The sequence below is a fragment of the Gobio gobio genome (assembly GCF_949357685.1).
Source record: "Gobio gobio genome assembly, chromosome: 13".
Lineage (NCBI taxonomy): Eukaryota > Metazoa > Chordata > Actinopteri > Cypriniformes > Gobionidae > Gobio > Gobio gobio.
Window position 1 is genome coordinate 32,732,441 of NC_137106.1, and position 22,137 is coordinate 32,754,577.

The 22,137-nt window shown below is 40.3% G+C and overlaps 2 protein-coding genes across 2 annotated transcripts in view; both read right to left on the minus strand.

Moving 5' to 3' along the window:
* gja1a (gap junction protein alpha 1a) overlaps positions 1–2,255 on the minus strand; it is a 2,411-nt gene extending 156 nt beyond the window's left edge. Inside the window, exons 1-2 of the mRNA XM_079832894.1 lie at positions 2,074–2,255; positions 1–1,507 (exon numbers count right to left, since the gene is read on the minus strand). The exon at positions 1–1,507 is cut by the window's left edge and continues 156 nt beyond it. Of these exons, the coding sequence (XP_079689020.1) occupies positions 398–1,462 (1,065 nt within the window). The 5' untranslated portion in view covers positions 1,463–1,507; positions 2,074–2,255 and the 3' untranslated portion in view covers positions 1–397. The remainder of the gene's footprint in view (positions 1,508–2,073) is intronic.
* Positions 2,256–4,441: 2,186 nt separating this feature from the next.
* Positions 4,442–20,743, minus strand: LOC307136133 (synaptotagmin-like protein 2). The gene is made up of 17 exons (XM_079832916.1): positions 20,604–20,743; positions 18,958–19,086; positions 13,208–13,353; positions 12,844–12,925; positions 12,663–12,708; positions 12,537–12,576; positions 9,829–10,190; positions 8,640–9,261; positions 8,321–8,406; positions 8,038–8,145; positions 7,489–7,661; positions 6,598–6,700; positions 6,343–6,504; positions 6,124–6,202; positions 5,902–6,001; positions 5,046–5,251; positions 4,442–4,914 (listed from the first exon to the last, which is right to left on the minus strand). Exons 1-17 carry the CDS (start codon positions 20,678–20,680, stop codon positions 4,775–4,777), a joined length of 2,661 nt encoding a protein of 886 aa, XP_079689042.1. The 5' UTR covers positions 20,681–20,743; the 3' UTR covers positions 4,442–4,774.
* Positions 20,744–22,137: the final 1,394 nt, after the last annotated feature.

The following is a 22,137-nucleotide window of genomic DNA, read 5'->3' on the forward strand; positions in this document are numbered from 1 at the left end:
ATATATTAATTAATGAAATTACATGGAATATTTGTAGCTTCAAAAATTCATTTGTCTGGTGAAATGAAGGCAAAATGGAGTTTAAAACATGCTGGCCATTTACAGGACTTGCAATATCCACTATACATTTTAAGCTGAAATATACATAATCTAGCCATATAATTACAGTATGAAATGTTTATTTGTGAGTAAACCTGTGAAATTATTTGATTTTCACAATCACAGCTCATAAATACAGCTCACTTAACAAAAACAACTGTTTGGCATGAGTTACAACAGCGAAACCTAATAAAATAAATATATATGCTGAAACATCCTTCTTTGGACGTCAGCGACAGTGTCCTTTTCACAGTTTATCTAAATGTTCACCACTTGTGGCCTGTGTTGAGGGCTTCTGCTAGATGTCAAGATCATCCGGCCTGGCCCGACTGCTCGCTCGACTGCTGGGTCGAGGTTCAAGCTCTTTGAGCAGAAGAAGATCCTTTCCCAGAGTTACTTTCTCAGGATAGGGAAAGCGCTGGGTGTGACCCAGCTGGTTCTGTTCTGTACTGTAATTGGTCCAGTTCTGCTCATTAGCCTGCTTGTCGTAATTGTCAGAGGAGTTGGACTTATCACCCGTGTTTAGGTTGTAGCCCAGACTAGGGACGGGGGCCGAGCAGTCATTGTAATAGCCGTAACTGGACAGGTTCCTTGGGCAGGGCTTGATATTACAGGCCCTGTCAAAGTTTTCCTCGGACTCTCTGATTTGGTCCTTCATCCTCTTGAGAATCACGTAAAAAAACTCAAAGACGTTGAGGGCCAGAGAGACCAGCGACACGACCAGCATGAAGATGATGAAAACCGTCTTCTCGGTGGGACGAGAGAGAAAGCAGTCCACTTTATGCGGACAAGGGAACTTTTGACACGTGTAGACGGCCGACAGCTTGAATCCGTAAAGGTGCCACTGTATCAACAGGAAAACCACTTCAAACACAGACTTCAACACGATGCTCACTATATACGTGTAAAATATCCCTCCTCTCATTTTGATCTTCCCGTGATCTTCCAGGCCGTACTTGAACTTCCTCGTTTCGATTTTCCGCAGGAGCACCTCCACGTCTCCGCCTTTGCTCTGGATGTCTCTTAGTTTCTCCTCTTTTTTCGTCAATTTCTCCTCCTTGTGCATGAGGAACACGATGTGGCTGAGGTACAGAAGGGTCGGCATGGACACAAATATGATCTGCAGGACCCAGAAGCGCACGTGGGAGATGGGGAACGACTTGTCGTAGCACACGTTCTCGCAGCCGGGCTGCAGCGTGTTGCACTTGAACGCCGACTGCTCGTCTCCCCAGGCGGACTCCACCGCCGTCCCCAGCACCAGGATCCGGAAGATGAAGAGGACGGAGAGCCAGATTTTGCCTCCTGCCGTGGAGTACGCCTGGACCTTGTCAAGGAGTTTCCCCAGTGCACTCCAGTCACCCATGATGACAGATGTTCTGGACTAGGCAGGAGATGACCAACCTTCAGACTGAAAAAGAGAGTAAATTCAACGAGTGTTATAAACACAGATGAACCCTGGTGTTAAACACATCCGAGTGGTCTCCTCGCTCCCCGTATTACTGCCAAATACAATAACACAAGTCCTTGGCTCATCTTCAGAAATGTTCACGGGTCAGTCCTCGCTCTGAATGAATGCTCTGGGGTTTTCTGACTTTTGAGTATCTTTTTTTTAATGATATAAAATTCAAAACAAAGGAAATAGGCTATAAAACACAAAAGGACAAAATATTTTAAAATATATTGACAATCACAAAAATAGTATTTTTTTCTGGAATACAACTAACTGTACAGACTTAACACTTGTACATTTCAGCAGAGATTTAAATTAACGTTACTAAAATACTTTTTATATTTCGAAAAATAAGGATCCAGGCCATTACCAAACAAACTAAACGACGCCATTAAAAATAAATTTATACAAAACAAAAAACATACACATAGGCCTGATCCGTTTTCATGATACAAAAAAAAAATCGTTTTTATCATAAATATAAACATCTCTCCAATCCATGTTGTACGAAGCTTACTTCTTACCTGGAAAGTCGTTAAAAAACTCCTCAAATTCGATGCGATGACTATCTGTGGCACATTTCAAATAAAAATCCCACAATTATTAATAAACAGTTTCGATATAAAACGAAGTTCTCCTACGGCGAATGTTCTCATCCCGTCCGTCGGAGGGATTGAGTCAGAAGGGGGAAAGTTAAACGTCAGCTGACTCAAACTTCTGGACTTCCAGAACTTCTCCATCTCCGTTATATTTTTGGGAGGAAATGGCTTGAAATAAGAGAGTGCTGTGAAGGTGGGAATTACCGCCATCTGGTGAAGAATCAGAAACATGTCCCAGAAGCAAACGGCGGGCTTCAAAATATTGTGGCATGTTCATCTGTTACTATGACAACGTCAATACTTGGAAATATGTTTTTGCAGTGTTTTGCCAGCAGAACAATTCAAAAATACATTAAATAACAGTACAGTAACAGTAAAAAATATGGCGCTGCTGTGAATAAGGTCTATTGGAAAGAATGAAACATTTAGGTTAGTTACCAACAGCTCTGGGTCAGGCCAGTTGATCAGTTACTTCATATTTTAGAGTTTTTGTTTTTGTAAAATAAAGGGAAAGTTCTCCCAAAAATAAAAATTGTTGGTGTAGCTACAGGGCTGTGTAATTTAATTGCGCCTGCTGCACCCATGGTACGCCAGCAACGTTCCTCCTTGATTATTACACAGGAACATGAGAATGAGAGAATTACACAGGCCATATCAGCCTGGAAAAATCGAAACTTTTCATTGTCTGTCGGTCTTAGTACACGATGTAACTACAGAAGAGTCAAGTTTTTAATAGGAAAAATATCGAAACACTTTTTTGAACGAGATGCTAACGGTATAATCAGATTCAATGATCTATGCTAAGCTATGCTAAATGTGCTACTGCCAGACCCGGAGATCAGCTGAATTGATTCATAAACGTTAAGTTTGTGTTCTTTTAACATGTCATTGTCGTTGTTTAATAGGCAGTGTTGGGGGTATACAAGTAACTTGAGTTACGTAATAATATTACTTTTTCCAAGTAACTAGTAAAGTAACGCATTACTTTTCAAATTTACAACAAAATATCTGAGTTACTTTTTCAAAAAAGTAACGCAAGTTACTTTTTCACATTAATTTGACTAACAGCTCTCCTGCCCCCCATGTTGAGAAAAATAAGTGCAGAGGCGTTGTGCGTAAACATGATGGTTATTGTAGTTCCAGACTAAATGTGAGCATTTATTTATCTCACTTGCACAATAAAGATTCTGTACTCCTCAAAATGAATAAAATCAGTCAAATGCAAAATCAGAGTACTATGCAAACCTCCAATATTTAAATGTTAAATAAAACAACTATTTTTATGCATAATCTACCTTTATATTTAATTTACCAATGTCTTGCTGCTGAACTTTTTTCTCCAGCATCCTATTCTACCATTATCCAGAATGGCAGCACAGCAGAGCTGCGCCCTCTACTGTTCATGCGTGAATTTGCATTTTTACCTCAGCCTGGGGCTTATTATTTCAATTTTGGTATGAAGAGGTCTTTACCGTTGCACAAAAATATACGTTTTTTTGTTATGAACAAAAACAAAAACAAGGCCAGCCCAGGTGAGAAAAAGTAATGCAAAAGTAACGTAATGCATTACTTTTCTTAAAAAGTAACTAAGTAACTCAATTAGTTACTTTTTAAGGGAGTAACGCAATATTGTAAATCATTACTTTCCCCAACACTGTATATAGGCTATGATACGAAGTAACTAGTAGCTACTTGAGTAGTTTTTTATTGGATACTTTTTTACTCTTACTCAAGTAACTGTTCAGATTAGTACTTTTACTTTAAGTAAATATTTCTATAAGTACTTTTACTTTAGTACAGTTACGCAACTTCTACATTGTGCAGGGGTTACTCTTTTGGCATAAGTCGACTTGCGTAGACCGTCTGCTGGAAGCTAGTTATTTCAGTTATAAAGTTTTAAATATGGATATTTTCTTACAAAAAGCCCATTGATTTACTTCAGAAGGCCTTTATCAACCCTCAAGAGTCGTGTGGATTACTTTATGATGGATAGATGCACTTTTTGGGACTTCATCAGGACCGCCATTCCCTGCCATTATAAATCTTGTAAGAGCCAGGACATTATTTTATATAACTCCGATTGTATTCGTCTGACAGAAGAAAGTAACATACACCTAGGATAGCTTGAAGGTGAGTGAATCATGGGGTAATTTTCATTTTGGGGTATACTATCCCTTTATGTTAATTAGACTAGGTAAATTAATGAAAGCATTGCATTTAGCAAGCTCAGTTGATGTAACAACTATATGTAATCTAACAGGGGTTGTGTAGAACAAAAGACAATACATTTTATTGTATATCAAATGTTTATTTTTCCATTTTAAAAAAGCACATTCTATCTCTTTTTTTCAATGAACATTGAGATTAATGTAAAGACTTTTTAATTCTGAAACAAATCACAGCACATCTAATATATATATATTATCTAATATGATTAAGCATATTCTACATAGCTGATTTCCAAACTGAATTCCCAGCACATTTATATAATATACTCTTTATATTTTGCAGAACGGAAATGAAGAAACTGATTTGGTCACTGCAAATGCTTGGTTTGTTTTGGGAACCAAGAATTGTTTTTCTCCCACAACTAAACATTCAAGAGCCCGAGTGAACATCAATAGGTTCATTTCCTGGGGGTCATGGAGGACCTCAGTGGAAGCTCTCCCTCAACCCAGCTGTTTGGATTGGCCAACATTCTTTTCCATATTTGAACTTCCTCATTCAGTGAATCCATCCAATCAACTTTCTTGCCATAGCTCTGCCCTGCAAGTTAACAGAGACACAGTTTGATGAAAAGGCTTCAAGAAACCTGCCGTCAGCTCTTAAATCAGGATTCTAGTGTAGTTAAAGCGCAAAATACAGGTGCAGTGAAGGAAAGGGTTTTGTGACTGTACCTGTTCCAAGACTGAGGCGCAGACCTCCCAGAAATTGATTGGCGAGTGTGTTGTGGTCCCAAACGGTCAATTCGCAGCAGGCCTCACTGACTTCCCCAGTTTTGAACCCGTCATACACCATGGCATGGTTATACACAGGGTCCTGGCTCTTTTTTACAACACGAGTCTTCTGGCGGCTCTTTTTTCTGGTGTCCGGTAAAATGTAGCTAAAAAACAAACAAATGAGTAGGTGAATCTCACCTGTCAAGTATATGCCCAGGTCATATTTCACCACAAAAAAAGAAAAAAAAAATTCTCAAGAAAATTATTTCTATATTAGTGCATGCATTATTTTCAATATGAGAAAAAAAAAACTTTACTTTTTATAATGTAAAATGTCTAGAGGCATTACAGTAATGAGAATATTTACTTATGCACAATATAATTTTGTTCTTTTTTTGTTTGATTCTAGGGGAAAATATGAACTGGACATGTTTTCCTCTGAATCAGTGTTTTTTGGAAATTTAAACAAAATAATTTAAATAATTAAAGTGCTAAAACAGTTCTTTTAAACCTTTTAAAATACAACTGTATTCAAACTTTTAACCATGTGTAAAATAAAAATGTTTTGAGGAAGTTAGTTCCGTATTTACTTTTGTCCTTTAAACCAAACAAAATGAATGAAATGGGTCATCTGACTTATTTCCTTTCTTCTCATGTCATTTTAATAGATGAAAACAAAACAAAAACATGACACTTCAAACATGACAAAGAGGAAGTGTGAAAGAGGGAGAGAGAGAGAGAGAGAGAGAGATGGAACAATGGCTTTAGCTGCTTTGAAAGTCAGGTCCGTAACAGATGACAGGCACACCCTCACCACTTAACAAAAGAATCCACTCCCTGAGGCTTCAAGCTACGTAATTCTTTTGCCTCCCGCAGCCAGACATGAATCTCCCCAGTGCTGCTCTTCGACCCAACTGAAATTAAATAACTTGTTTTAGAGCAAATACAGTTTGTTAGTCATGAGCAATATTTGTAAAAGTAGATGTACTGAATTATATGAAATGCACAGAAGCAACATCAATAATTGAAACTGTACCGGTGGACTCTGGAGGAACATATTTTAGTGAAACTGACAACAATCCATAAGACTCTTGCGATTCTTGATTTTCTGACGTCTATAATAATAAAAAAAAAAAAGTAATATTCTGTTATATCAGAGAACTAGTTTGAACCAAGACATCACTTTATATGAAAAAAGGCTCTGTTCCTAAACCCTCAATGTTATTTAGCTTTCCTAATGAGACACAAAGTGTACCTTTGGCAGTAGGTTGTACCAGGTGAGGGCTTCATGCCCCCAGTCCCAGGTCTTAAGGCTGATCTCAACCTGCCCCAGGAACACATTTCGGCCCTTGGAGTCATTGTGCCACACGGACAAATTCAGAGTCTTTTCCGGCAGCTCTTCGCGCTTCACTTTGTACTGATTAGAAATGTACAGAACAGACAAGATTAAAGGTTAAATTAAATAAAAAATATTATATTTCTATCATTTTAGTGTCACAGAGAAACATACTCTCAGAGATTCCACATAAACCGGATTCACAGTCCGTTTCTTAATAGAAGTTTTCCTTTTGCTGCGACGAGACTTGTCTGGATAGAGGTAGGTCTTCACATAACTGTAAAGGAAAGTTTGTTATAGATAGATAGATAGATAGATAGATAGATAGATAGATAGATAGATAGATAGATAGATAGATAGATAGATAGATAGATAGATAGATAGATAGATAGATAGATAGATAGATAGATAGATAGATAGATAGATAGATAGATAGATAGATAGATAGATAGATAGATAGATAGATAGATAGATAGATAGATAGATAGATAGATAGATAGATAAACATAAATAGATAGATAAACAAATATAGATAGATAGATAAACATAAATATAGATAGATAGATAAACATAAATATAGATAGATAGATAAACATAAATATAGATAGATAAACAAATATAGATAGATAGATAAGCATTAAGATAGATAGAAAAATAAATAAAGATAGATAGATATAGTTAAACAAATATAGATAAACATAAAGATAGATATAGATAGGCAGATAGATAAACATAAAGATAGATAGATAGAAAAAATAAATATAGATAGATATATATATAATATAGACAGATAAACAAAGATAGATAGATAGAACAAATACATATAGATAGATAGATAATATAGACAGATAGATAAACATAAAGATAGATGGATAGATAGAAAAATTAAATATAGATAGATAGATAGATAATATAGACAGATAGATAAACAAAGATAGATAGATAGAAAAATAAATATAGATATACAGATAGATAGATAAACATAAAGGTAGATAGATTGAAAAATAAACAAATAGATAGATAGATTTAATGTATTATATATTTTCTTTTAGGTTCATAACTCACGGGTCAGTGCGTTGTTTACGAGGATTGGCAATAGCCAGATCCTGACACTGTTCAATCATAATGATCAGCTCTCCAACAGGGCTGTACATCACTGCAAACTCCACAGAGCCCTGCACCTCAACATTCCCAAAATCCCCTGCATCGCTGTACACACTCAGCATACTACTGGAGCGCTTACAGGAGGGAAAAAATAGCAGGGATAAATCTCTGGAAGACTATGGTTTTATTGTTGCACTTTTAATGCCTTGTACTTGGGTAGGAATGTGAATGATGACAGGAAAGGGTGGGATAGAGAGGGGAATATGGGATTGGGAAATGACGCAGCAGTCTGTACTTGAACCTGCGCCCAACTGGAGCACAACGTCCCTTGTATCACAAGCAAAACGCCATTCAATGACATTATTTCATACCACTCAAGGGCTATTTAAATATGTTTCAAAAAATTTTTTTAGATGTTTAATATGCATAAACATCAATTAATTAGGCCAAGCAATGGCACGTTGGACATTGTTATGAACAGAAAGTAGAATGGGAAGAAGTCCAGCTTACATCAGTAAGAGACAATGCGCTAGCTGAATAGCCTTTTCTGCCAGAGAGATCTGACCCATAGCTGGACAGTGAAGTATCATCATCATCATCTGAATCGACTCCTTCATCCTGCAACATAGAAGACAATATAAACAAAAACAGCAAAGAAGAACATAAGGTTACTTTTTACAGTCAAGCAACGTACTCTGATCAACACTTCAGAGGATGATAAAAGGAATGATGAAATGATATTTCAAGTCCTGCAACAGTATGAATTATATTTGTAGGACGAACAGTAGCTCACCTTCCAAGCATCTGCAATATAGGAAGGAGTTTTAGATGTGGAACCCTCAAGTAAAGCCTCCAGAACGGACACCCCATGTTTATTTCCTAAATAAATCAAAGGATAAAACTCAAACCAGATATAAATCCGTGAAAATCTACAGGGAGAAATCTATCAGGTTAAACCTGTGCTTAGGTGAACATATACACAATACAGGGTGTGTCTTTCTCAAATATCAGCCCTCAAGGGCACTTCAGAAATCAGACACGCCATTTCAAGCTTAACATACAGTATTAGCATGGTGACCATGCCTCTAGTATTAGATCTCAAAACCATTTACCATTCAACTGTGTTGGATCTGGAGATTCAGATGGTATTATGACTATTGTGGGAAGCGTGTCATCTCCAGTCTCCCGGTTTGGCTCCTGAGCGGTGATCTTCTGGAGGACAGGTGGTCTTGCCCTTTGAGCTCTAGAGAGAACACTTAGTAGAATATCTGAATCCGTCCTCTGCTCACTTTCCTTCTCCTCTTTCATTTCTGAAGGACCTTGACCCAGTCCAGCCACATCTTCACTTGTAGGTTTAACTGGTTGAATTGGTTCAACGGCCGATTTGTCGATATGTGTAGAGTGAACGTGCAATCCAGCATCTTTAATGTGCACTAATTTCCCATCATCTGTCATTGAAAGATACTCTTGGCTTAATTTTCGTAAAACCTGACTTGTGTGGGTGTCTTTTGGCAAGTTCTGATCATTTGATAACTTTAGTTTTTCTTTATCTTCAATGGCATCAAGAACTCTTTGCATAGTTTTGTCACTGACATTTCGTTTCTCTTCAAAATCTGTGTTCACAATAACATCAGCCGTTTTATTCCGCAACAACGGCTCCTTTTTAGTAGACGTTTTCTTCTTTCCCATCTCGACTGGGCCTTCATCGGCAAAATCACAGGATACATCTTTTCCCTGCAGAGTGTTAGAGGGAAATTCATGAGAATTCATTTCAATCCCCCATTTTAATGACTGACTTTGGGATGCTTCTTCAGCAGAGGAATGCTTATTGATTTGTACTACTTGATCCGTATCTGTCTCGGCACGTAAACCAGAGCTTACATTTTTTCCTCCACCTCCCTTCCTGTCTGAACTTGCCTCATCATTAAGAAAATCACTTGAGACCATCATTGTCTTATCATGCTCATTAGTAGAGACAGAGGGACTCGGTTTATCGGTTTCAGACTCTCTAAATATACATTCAACTGAACACTGCTGATCTCTTCCTGTGTTACCTTGGAAGACATTAGTAAACTCATTAACCTCCTCTGAACCTTCATGATCTGAGTGTCTAGTGAATTCAGTCTGTGGTTGAATCTGAAACTTGGTCGATGAACATTTTTCTAAGAAAACATCTTGGTTAAAGTGCTGAGGCTCAACTAGAGATACAATTGGAAATGATGCTTGATCCATGCAATTTAAAGATGGACTTGATGTGTGCTGCTTCTCTTGGGTCTCTGTGTTCTCAACATGTGATTTTACCTCTTTTAGTTCCGGTCCAACACTATCGCTTTCATCATACAGCGGCTTGACTGCGTCTGGTTCGAGGGAAATCTTCACCCAGTTCTCCTCAAACGATTGATCTTTCTGTAGTGCTGGAGGGAGTGAAACTTTTCGCCTTGGCTCTCGATTTGTCACGTGTTTTAAATCGCTTCTTTCAGGTTTAGTGTCTTGAACTGCACTTAAGAAGGGAAAAACAGTTGTTATTCGGTCATCAGAGAGTTGTTTGGGTTGTGCTTCTGTTGGATTGCGTTCTGGGTCATTGCCATTGAGGACATGATTGCCGTGAATATCCGCCTGTAGTTTTTCTTTTCTACCAGACACTCTTGGAGTAGAAGAAGCCTCTGCAAATATAAACACCAAAAAAAAAATCACCAAACCAAACTCACATAATAACTTGTTAATACTTTTATTCAACAAACATGCATTAAATTGATTAAAAGTGACAGTTAAGACTTTAAAGGGTTAGTTCACCCAAAAATGAAAGTTCTGTGATTAATTACTCACCCTCATGTCATTCGACACAGGTAAGACCTCTGTTCATCTTCGGAACACAAATTAAGATATTTTTGTTGAAATCCGTTGCCTCAGAAAGGCCTCCATTGGCAGCAACGAAATTTGCACTCACAAGACCCATAAAAGGTACTAAAGACGTCGTTACAAAGTCCATCTCACTAATTTTATGAAGCGACGAGAATAGTTTTTGTGCGCAAAAAAAAAAAATCAAAATAACTTTATTCAACAAGTTTCTGTCTTCCGCCAAGGCCTTTGACGTGAACTCGCGAAGCACCATGACGCATGCGCGAGAATATCACGTAGAGCTGGCATTCTGACACATGACCCGGAAGCGAGGAGCTTTGTTTACAAGCAGAGGAAGACCCGCCCTATCTAAGCTGTTGAATTCTACATTGATCGTGCTTTTGGTCTTGGTGTAGCGCTCAAAATGGTGCTAAAGTGTGCATTTCCTGGATGCCCGAGCCTAAATTTCGTTGCTGCCAATGGAGGCCTTTCTGAGCCATCGGATTTCAACAAAAATATCTTAATTTGTGTTCCGAAGATGAACAAAGGTCTCCCGGGTGTCGAATGACATGATGGTAAGTAATTCATAATTTTCATTTTTGGATGAACTAACCCTTTAACATGGTTACAAAATACACTATATTGTAGTTTTGGAACGCCTGCCTTTACATGCACATGAACTTTAATGACATCCCATTCTTAATGCGTAGGGTTTAATGTGATATGGAGTTGGCCCACCCTTTGCAGCTATAAAGGCTTCAACTCTTCTGGGAAGGCTTTCCACAAGGTTTAGGAGTGTGTTTATGGGAATTTTTGACCATTCTTCTAGAAGCGCATTTGTGAGGTCAGACACTGATGTTAGACTAGAAGGCCTGGCTCGCAGTCTCCGCTCTAATTCATCCCAAAGGTGTTCTTTCAGGTTGAGGTTCTATCAGGCCAGTCAAGCTCCTCCACACCAAACTCGTTCATCCATGTCTTTATGGACATTGCTTTGTGCACTGGTGCGCAGTCATGTTGGAACAGGAAGGGGCCATCCCCAAAGTGTTCCCAAATAAAGTTGGGAGCATGAAATTGTCCAAAATGTCTTGGTATGCTGAAGCATTAAGAGTTCCTTTCACTGGAACAAAGGGGCCAAGCCCAACCCCTAAAAAACAACCCCACACCATAACCCCCCCTCCACCAAACTTTACACGTGGCACAATGCAGTCAGGCAAGTCCCGATCTCCTGGCAACCACAAAACCCAGACTCGTCCATCGGATTACCAGACAAAGAAGCATGATTCCTTACTCCAGAGAACACGTCTCCACTGCTCAAGTGTCCAGTGGTGGTGTACTTTACACCACTGCATCCAACGCTTTGCACTGCACTTGGTGATGTAAGGCTGGGATGCAGCTGCTCAGCCATGGAAACCCATTCCATGAAGCTCTCTACACACTGTTCTTGAGCTAATCTGAAGGCCACATGAAGTTTGGAGGTCTGTAGCTATTGACTCTGCAGAAAGTTGGCGACTTCTGCGCACTGTGCACCTCGGCATGCGCTGACCCCGCTCTGTGATTTTACATGGCCTACCACTTCGTGGCTGAGTTGTAGTTGTTCCTAATTGCTTCCACTTTGTTATAATACCACTAACAGTTCACCGTAGAATATTTAGTAGTGAGGAAGTTTCATGAATGGACTTATTGTATGGGTGGCAAACTATCACGTTACCCGCTTGAATTCACTGAGCTCATGAGAGCGACCTATTCCTTCACAAATGATTGTAGAAGCGTCTGCATGCCTAGGTGCTAGATTTTATACACCTGTGGCCATGGAAGTGATTGGAACACCTGAATTCAATAATTTGTTGGGGTGTCCCAATACTTTTAGCAATATAGTGTATTTTCTAATAAATAGTAAATACTGTTCTTTTGAACCTTTTCCATGAAAATATTAAGTAGCACAACTGCTTTCCACATTGATAATAATAAGCAAAACAGCATATTAGAATTATTTCTGAAGCATCACGTGACACTGAAAGATTGCTAAAAATTCAGATTTGGCATCAGAGGAATAAATACATTTAATTAATATAGAAAACAATTTACGGTAGCGTAATTCCCTACAAAGCACTGAAATTATGATTAGTTAATGACTAATTTAGTCATATATATATATTTATATTCAAACTCACCATCATCCATAAAGTCATCATCAGTATATTGATGATAAGTCTGTGAATAAATAAAAACATAATAAATAAATAAATAAAATTATTATTTAATTATTTTCTGAATATTTACATTTGTATGTGACAAACCTCTTTACTAAGGGCTGGATGAATTAATCTAGGGTCAGCTGACGGACTGCAGTGGAAAGAAAAAATATATATAGCAGAATATTAATTTGTATACCGTATTCAGACATAACGATAATATATAAGACATTGTCTGTCCTGGTTTAGTCTATTGAAAATCTATATATTGAAAATATATCATTACTTTGGAGGTGCGCTGTGCTCCTCCTTTTCATGCTCTTTGTTCTCGTCCACAATATTATTCAGGAAAGGGTTGGGTTTATGGGCTGAGTTAAAAAAAGAAAAATACATATACAGTAATCAGTTTAAAACTACTCGATTCAAATCTAGAAGCAAAGAAGTTCTATTCACAATAGTGAAATGGAGTTTTACGGTTACAGTAGCGAAGAGCAATGCAGAGCATAATCAGGGCACAGTATGTTGACTCACATGACTCAGTTAGAGTCCAGAAAGTTTGAAATGACCAGACAGGTGTGGTGTGTGTACTCAAAGATAAAATTGTTCTTAACAGCATCAGCTCAATAAGGAAGGCATTAGCTCCTACATACCTGCTGTTTTCTTCCATCTCATGGAGGTCCTTACCACTGCTGTGACATCCGTCTGCTGTCCATATCGCTTGACCCTGAGCTCTTCAAACCACTCACCCGTCAAAGTCCTCAGCTGTTGAAGGTCAGGGACTGACTGCCTCAGTGTCCTGGTATGACAGAAAAAGCACAGACAGGATCCTGTATACTTTGGCCAAATAGTGAAAAGTGTGCAGAAATCATTATAACTTATAAATTGCAAAAACATATGATTAGTTATTTAGCATATTATGCTTTGGTTCAGTTAGGGTTCACTGTATTCAATACAATATGTCACACTATTTTGCTGGGCAGACAGAAAGTTCCCAATTTGTCTTCCTGGTACTATTAGATCTCAGACTGTGCCATTACGACACGGTGTCCCTCAGGGGTCAGTGTTGGGTCCTACTCCCCAACACTTGGACAACTTTGGCCTCTTCAACTCTCTTTCTCTCTTGTTTATTGAAAATAAAGGCCCGGATGAAACATAACTTTGTGAAATTAAATTGTTCTAAAGCTGAAATTTTGTTAATCAGCACCCCATCTAATGTTAATAAATGTAATAGTTTTTAGCCTAATCTGCCTTTCTGTCCAGGTGCAGTATTTGGGAGTGATTTTTGACGCTCAGCTTACTTAACACTCAATTGAAAAAATATTACTAAAGTTACCTTTTCTCTCTAGGCAAGAAAGGCTTATTCATGCCTATATAACATCTAGGCTTGATGACTTTAATTCACTTTTTGCAGGTCTAACAGCAAGTTCTATGAAGCGCCCTGTGCTTCTTCAATCTACACTGGCTCCTAGTTCAATCACGCATCGATTTAAAAATGTAAAAGTAATTTTAACTTATAAGGCAGTATATGGGTTGGTTCCAGTTTACATTTGTGATTTGCTTACACCCTCAGTATCCTCATGTTCTCTCCATTCTCCTTGTTATATCTCTTCATCAGCATCTTTGTAAACTCAAAACCATGGGAGGGAGCAATGCAATGCTTTTTCTTGCATTGCTCCTAAGTTATGGAATTCATACCTGCTCCGTCTTTTGATTGTTTTAAGAAACTTTACGAAACTTCTATTCATCTTTATTAAAGTTTTTAATCTGTAATTATTATTGTGATTATTGTTATTATATACTATGTATTATTGTATACTATGTAATACTATGTATTATGTACTCACATGTGAACAGTAGTGAAGCATTTTTAAAATCTACTCAAGTACATATTTCAAGTTTATGTACTTTTTCACAGTTTTTCTTTGGAAAACTTTTACTTCACTTCATTCCAAAGCATAATGTCATACTTTTTACTGCACTACGTTTCATAGTTAAAAGGATTTTTTTTTTTACTTTAATACTTCTCCTCCATGGACTGCCACCTTAACGTGGTGGAGGGGTTTGAGTACCCGAATGACCCTAGGAGCTATGTTGTCCGGGGCTATATGCCCCTGGTAGGGTCTCCCAAGGCAAACAGGTCCTAGGTGACGGGTCAGACTAAGAGCAGTTCACAAACCCCTTATGATGACAAAAAGAAGGAGGACCGTGACGTCGCCCGGTATGGCGCAGCCGGGGCCCCACCCTGGAGCCAGGCCTGGGGTTGGGGTTCGTATGCGAGCGCCTGGTGGCCGGGCCTTCCCCCACGGGGTCCGGCCGGGCTCAGCCCGAAGGAGCGACGTGGGGACACCTTCCCGTGGGCCCACCACTCACGGGAGGGACCGTAAGGGGCCGGTGCAAAGCGAATCGGGCAGCAGTCGAAGGCGGGGGCCTAGACGACCCGATCCCTGGACACGGAAACTGGCTCTTGGGACATGGAATGTCACCTCGCTGGCGGGGAAAGAGCCTGAGCTTGTGCGTGAGGTTGAGAGGTTCCGACTAGAGATAGTCGGAATCACCTCCACGCATGGCTTGGGCTCTGGAACCACACTCCTCGAGAGGGGATGGACTCTTTACCACTCTGGAGTTGCCCATGGTGAGAGGCGGCGGGCTGGTGTGGGTTTGCTTATAGCCCCCCAGCTCTGCTGCCATGTGTTGGAGTTTACCCCGGTGAACGAGAGGGTCGTTTCCCTGCGGCTTCGGCTCGGGGATAGGTCTCTCACTGTCGTTTGTGCCTATGGGCCGAACGGCAGTGCGGAGTACCCGGCCTTCTTGGTGTCCCTGGGAGGGGTGCTGGAAAGTGCTCCGACTGGGGACTCCGTCGTTCTACTGGGGGACTTCAACGCCCACGTGGGCAATGACAGTGAAACCTGGAGGGGCGTGATTGGGAGGAACGGCCCCCCTGATCTGAACCCGAGTGGTGTTCAGTTATTGGACTTCTGTGCTAGTTACAGTTTGTCCATAACGAACACCATGTTCAAGCATAAGGGTGTCCATCAGTGCACATGGCACCAGGACACCCTAGGTCGTAGGTCAATGATCGACTTTGTGGTCGTTTCATCTGATCTGCGGCCGTATGTCTTGGACACTCGGGTGAAGAGAGGGGCGGAGCTGTCAACTGATCACCACCTGGTGGTGAGTTGGATCCGATGGCGGGGGAGGAAGCTGGATAGACTCGGTAGACCCAAACGTACTGTGAGGGTCTGCTGGGAACGTTTGGCCGAGTCTCCTGTCAGAGAGATCTTCAACTCCTGCCTCCGGCAGAGCTTCGACCGGATCCCGAGGGAGGCTGGAGATATTGAGTCCGAGTGGACCATGTTCTCCACCTCCATTGTCAAAGCGGCTGCTCGGAGCTGTGGACGCAAGGTCTCCGGTGCCTGTCGAGGCGGCAATCCCCGAACCCGGTGGTGGACACCGGAAGTAAGGGATGCCGTCAAGCTGAAGAAGGAGTCCTATCGGGCCTGGCTGGCTTGTGGGACTCCTAAGGCAGCTGACAGGTACCGACAGGCTAAACGGACTGCAGCCCGGGTGGTCGTGGAGGCAAAAACTCGGGCCTGGGAGGAGTTCGGTGAGGCCATGGAAAAGGACTATCGGCTGGCCTCGAAGAGATTCTGGCAAACCGTCCGGCGCCTCAGGAGGGGGAAGCAGTGCCCTACCAACGCTGTTTACAGTGGCGATGGGCGGCTGTTGACCTCGACTGGGGATGTTGTCGGACGGTGGAAGGAATACTTCGAGGATCTCCTCAATCCCGCCGTCACGTCTTCCATTGAGGAAGCAGAGGCTGGGGGCTCAGAGGAGGACTCGTCCATCACCCGGGCTGAAGTCACCGAGGTGGTCAAGAAACTCCTCGGTGGCAAGGCACCGGGGGTGGATGAGATCCGCCCTGAGTACCTCAAGTCTCTGGATGTTGTGGGGATGTCTTGGCTGACACGCCTCTGCAGCATCGCGTGGCGGTCGGGGACAGTGCCTCTGGGATGGCAGACCGGGGTGGTGGTCCCTCTTTTTAAGAAGGGGGACCGGAGGGTGTGTTCCAACTATAGGGGGATCACACTTCTCAGCCTCCCCGGGAAAGTCTATGCCAGGGTACTGGAGAGGAGAATCCGGCCGATAGTGGAACCTCGGATTCAGGAGGAACAGTGTGGTTTTCGTCCTGGTCGCGGAACACTGGACCAGCTCTATACCCTCTACAGGGTGCTGGAGGGTTCATGGGAGTTTGCCCAACCAGTCCACATTTGTTTTGTGGATTTGGAGAAGGCATTCGACTGTGTCCCTCGCGGCATCCTGTGGAGGGTGCTGGGGGAATATGGGGTCCGGGGTCCTTTGCTGAGGGCTGTCCGGTCCCTGTATGACCGAAGCAGGAGTTTGGTCCGCATTGCCGGCAGTAAGTCAGACTTGTTCCCGGTGCATGTTGGACTCCGGCAGGGCTGCCCTTTGTCGCCGGTTCTGTTCATAATTTTTATGGACAGAATTTCTAGGCGCAGCCAAGGGCCGGAGGGTGTCAGGTTTGGGGACCACACGGTTTCGTCTCTGCTCTTTGCGGATGACGTTGTCGTGTTGGCCCCTTCTAACCAGGACCTTCAGCATGCATTGGGACGGTTTGCAGCCGAGTGTGAAGCGGCTGGGATGGGGATCAGCACCTCCAAATCCGAGGCCATGGTCCTCAGTCGGAAAAGGGTGGCTTGCCCACTCCAGGTTGGTGGAGAGTTCCTGCCCCAAGTGGAGGAGTTTAAGTATCTAGGGGTCTTGTTCACGAGTGAGGGGAGGATGGAACGGGAGATTGACAGACGAATCGGTGCAGCTTCTGCAGTAATGCGGTCGATGTACCGGTCTGTCGAGGTGAAGAAAGAGCTAAGCCGTAAGGCGAAGCTCTCGATTTACCGGTCAATCTACGTTCCTACTCTCACCTATGGTCATGAGCTTTGGGTCATGACCGAAAGGACAAGATCCCGGATACAGGCGGCCGAAATGAGCTTTCTCCGCAGGGTGGCTGGGCGCTCCCTTAGAGATAGGGTGAGGAGCTCAGTCACTCGGGAGGAACTCGGAGTAGAGCCGCTGCTCCTCCACATCGAGAGGGGACAGCTGAGGTGGCTCGGGCATCTGTTCCGGATGCCTCCTGAACGCCTTCCCGGGAAGGTGTTTCGGGCATGTCCAACCGGGAGGAGGCCCCGGGGAAGACCGAGGACACGCTGGAGGGACTATGTCTCCCGGCTGGCCTTGGAACGCCTCGGTGTCCCCCCGGAAGAGCTAGAGGAAGTGTCTAGGGAGAGGGAAGTCTGGGCATCTCGGCTTAGACTGCTGCCCCCGCGACCCGGCCCCGGATAAGCGGAAGAAGATGGACTTTAATACTTAATTAAAATGTACATTAAAAATGTAGTACTTTCTTACTTTTACTCAAGTAAAACTTTGAATTACTTTTACTTGAGTAAAAGTATACAGTACTACATTTTTTATGTAAATAAGTATTAAATGATTTTCAATATGAAATGTAGTGCAGTAAAAATTACAATTTTATGTTTTGGAATGTTGTGAAGTAAAACTTTTCCAAAGAAGAACACTGATAAAGTACATATACTTGAAAAATAAAATGACTTAGAAAGTAAAAATACTTCACTACTGTCTGCCTCTGTATATACTATGTGTTATTTTGAATTCTTTAACATGTTGTAACACGCTTTGAGTTGGAGAAGGGTGCTTTACAAATAAAATGTTTTATTATTACTATTATTATTATTCTTAAGTAAGCACCCACAGTAAAAAAAAAAAAAAAGAATAAACACATTTTCACTAAATATGGGTCAACTTAGTTTATCATAACAACAAGTTGCAGTATGGCAGCAACATATTTACAATTTGACTATCCTTCCATGACAAGGCCTACTGACATCAGGCAATCTTTCGAGACAGTATTTGAACAGTAATAATTGTCAACAATTGCCAACATTTTAAAATAAAAATGCCAACAATAATAAATAAGAGAATACACATATAAAATATTTAAAATGATTCAATTTAAAATTTAACTTAAATTCAATTAAAATATACAAACAACATTGACTTTCTAAAAACCTTTATGGGGGATAACAGGAAAATATATCTTCAGTGCTTGGGTTTCTAAGTGGTAAGCATGTGTAGGCTACTTATACAAAGAAGAAAAAATGGTTTAGAAACAATCTTTACTCAGAAATTGCTATACATTTCACGAACAATTACAAAGAAACGGCGAGATTTTGAAGTAGGAAAACAACAGTTTTTTTTGTAAACATACTCTAATGGTCTTTGTTTTATTTACAACTTATGAAAAAAATGCTTTACAGTGTACAACAATGAAATGTCTTTCAGCGTAGGTCAAACAACCACTTCCTACCTGACTCGTCCACACTCCAGTCGCTTTAAATCTTCATCTCTCAGAAGCACTTGTCGGATGGCCGCCTCTTCCTCAGCAGACAGAAAGCTCAAGTCAATCAATTCCAATGCACTTTTTGATTGTTTCATCCTGTTCAATAAAAACAAACGCTTTCCAGAAACTTTCTCCTAAGGTAAGCCGCGAAACCACTGCCTTTTCCTGACAGAAATCTGTCAACCCACTTTCTAATGAAATCGTGTCTGCACAGGTAAACTCATCTCCCTCGAGACGTTCGAGTGATTGAGGAAGAGAGTTGCTGTGCTTTTAACGCGTATCACAGTCCTTCACATAACATGGTGTGAAAAAAAGAAGCTAAAGCACGCTGTGACGTCATCTGTCAACATTTAGTTTGAGAATAGTTAATGTTTCCCTAACTATGTCCTTCAGAAGTGAACCTGAACCAGAACAAATACAGAGAGGAACATTTATTTATTTATTACATCTTCATATTCAATCAAAATAGTTTCTTAGATTTTCGTTATTGTTATGTAACACAGGGGCGTAGCCGTCTTTTCAGAAGTGAGGGGGACAGAAATGTCAGGTATAATACCTGTTTTTTTTCTGACCTCTGTCTAATTGACCGATTTTAATTGATCTCTTGCTTTTAATTCAGTAAGATATCAAATACACTGCTGAACAATAACCACTAATATGTATAATATTTTCCCCTATATTTTATGCCAATTTTATGATTGGTTTATGCACTACAAACACTTGTGCATTACGTACTCATGGATCTTATGCAATGTTAAAAAAATATCACTGAACAAGGCAGTTTAGAAAAGTTTAAAAATGACAATTGTTCAATGTTTTTGAAAGAAGACTTCTGCTCACCGAGGCTGCATTTATTTAATAAAATGCAGTAAAAAAAGTAATACAGTGAAATATTATGCCAATGTAAAGCAGCTGTTATCTTTGTGAATATATAGTAAAAAGAAATTAAGTAATTTATTCCTGTGATCAAAGCTGAATTTATCATCATTACTCCAGTCTTCAGTGTCACATGATCCTTCAGAAATCATTCTAATATGCTGATTTGCTGCTCAAGAAACATTTATGATTGTTATCAATGATGAAAACAGTTGTGCTGCTTCATTTTTGTGGAAACCATTATACTATTCAAACTTTTGTGGTAAGATTAAAAAAAGAGAGAAATTATAACTTTTATTCATTAAACATGCATTAAATTGATCACAAGTGACATCTATAATATAAATAAAGATTTCTATTTAATAAGTGCTTTATTTAATGCAAATAAATGCTGTTCATTTAACTTTCTATTCATCAAAGAATCCTATAAAATAAAATGCATCATGGTTTCCACAACATTTTTAAGCAGCACAACTGTTTTCAACATTGATAATAATCATAAATGTTTCTTGAGCAGCAAATCCTCATATTATAATCGATATGACACCGAATACTGGTGTAATGATGCTGAAAATTCAGCTTTGATCACAGGAATAAATTACACGTTTACTATATATTAACATAGTAAACAGCTGTTTTATATAATAAATGCAGCCTTTGTGAGCAGAAGATACTAAACATTAAAAAGGATGTCAGTTAGCACTGCATTATTCATATACTTTATTGTCAATAAATACCTTGAGATGGCTTGAAAAACACACATGAACCATATATTGTCGAAATCATGTGTTTGTCGTCGCGTTTCATCAGTCATAATTCTCTTTATTTAGCTGCTGGTTCAGCGCTGTGAATGCCTTTGGAACGTGATTACTTCTACGAATCCGTTTTGTTCTTTTTCTGTGAGAGGTCGCCCTCCGGCTTCAAGTATGAATTAGAGTGTTGCACGACAGTGTTAGCACTCCATGGTGTTCAGATCGCCTTGTTTTTGGATACGAATAAAATGACAGGTCATGTATATTTTATTTTGTGTCTCTGAATTTAAATCTAGATTTATTCACATTGGCTTCTAAACAAACGTGCCCGTATAACAGACGTAGGCCATTAAGAGCGTTGCGACTAGATGCCGGTTCGAATCCCACATGGAGCGGGTCGACTTGGACCGGCGAGACTCGGTAAAGCGCGGGGGACGAATGTACGTTTTATTAAAAGTGCGGGGGACATGTCCCCCCCGTCCCCCGCGTAATCTACGCCCATGATGTAACATATAGGGTATTTTAATCTTATGATTATGAGCTCCACTAAAAAAAACGCATTATGTATAGGCTACATAGGCCTATTAGAAATTATGCATTTATAAAATCCATTCAAATGAATCAAAATAAAAAAATACCTATATTTCATTTTTCTTCATCCAGGCCTAAAATTATTAAGCATTAGCCTACGTAGTCCTGTTTGTGTTGGTAGACACACCTAATTCAAGTTCCGACATGCTTTTCTGCAGTAAAAATTATGTTTAAAATGACAGACCAAATAGGAGGAAGTAGAAGGTTTGAAGCCTTTCGACATCAAGAAGGAAGATGAGATTATCATCAGAAGAAAGATGATATAATGTTTCTGGTTTCCTGTTTGCTTCAGACTGTTTGAGTTTGCATGGGGAAGATGATAGACAAATGAATACATGCTTTGCTATTTTGAAAAGACAACCAAGAATTTTGGTGCTCAAACTCTTATATAGCCTAGGTGTGCATCAGCTTGACTTTGGTGTGTTGCTGAAAGCCCAATGTTGACCCACACCACACCTTTTAGATAAATCTTTTGCAATGTGTTGCAATCATTTCCAAGGCATCACACAGCTAATGAGCCGAAAAATATCCCTTACTTTTTACTTATTGAAATGGGTTGGGTGTAGTAAACATCAGTAAAATCATTTCACTCAAACTCCAGTAGGTGGCAGTAATTACTCAACAAAAGCACTTATGGACTAATCAACGAGCCGGGGAGTCAACAGCTTGTAAATCATACAAGTTTTTTGTTTTGTTTTTGTTTAATATTTTAAAATGCAAACTCACACAGTCTGAACCAAACAAACCAGAAACATTATCATCGGAAGAAAGATGATTCTGGATGTCGAAAGGCTTCAAACCTTCTACTTCCTCTTATTTGGTCTGTCATGATTTTAAACATAATTTTACTGCAGAAAAGTGTGTTGGAACTTGAATTAGGTGTGCTTTCTGTGATGGGTAAGTTCAGGGGTAGAGTTAGGGTTAGTGG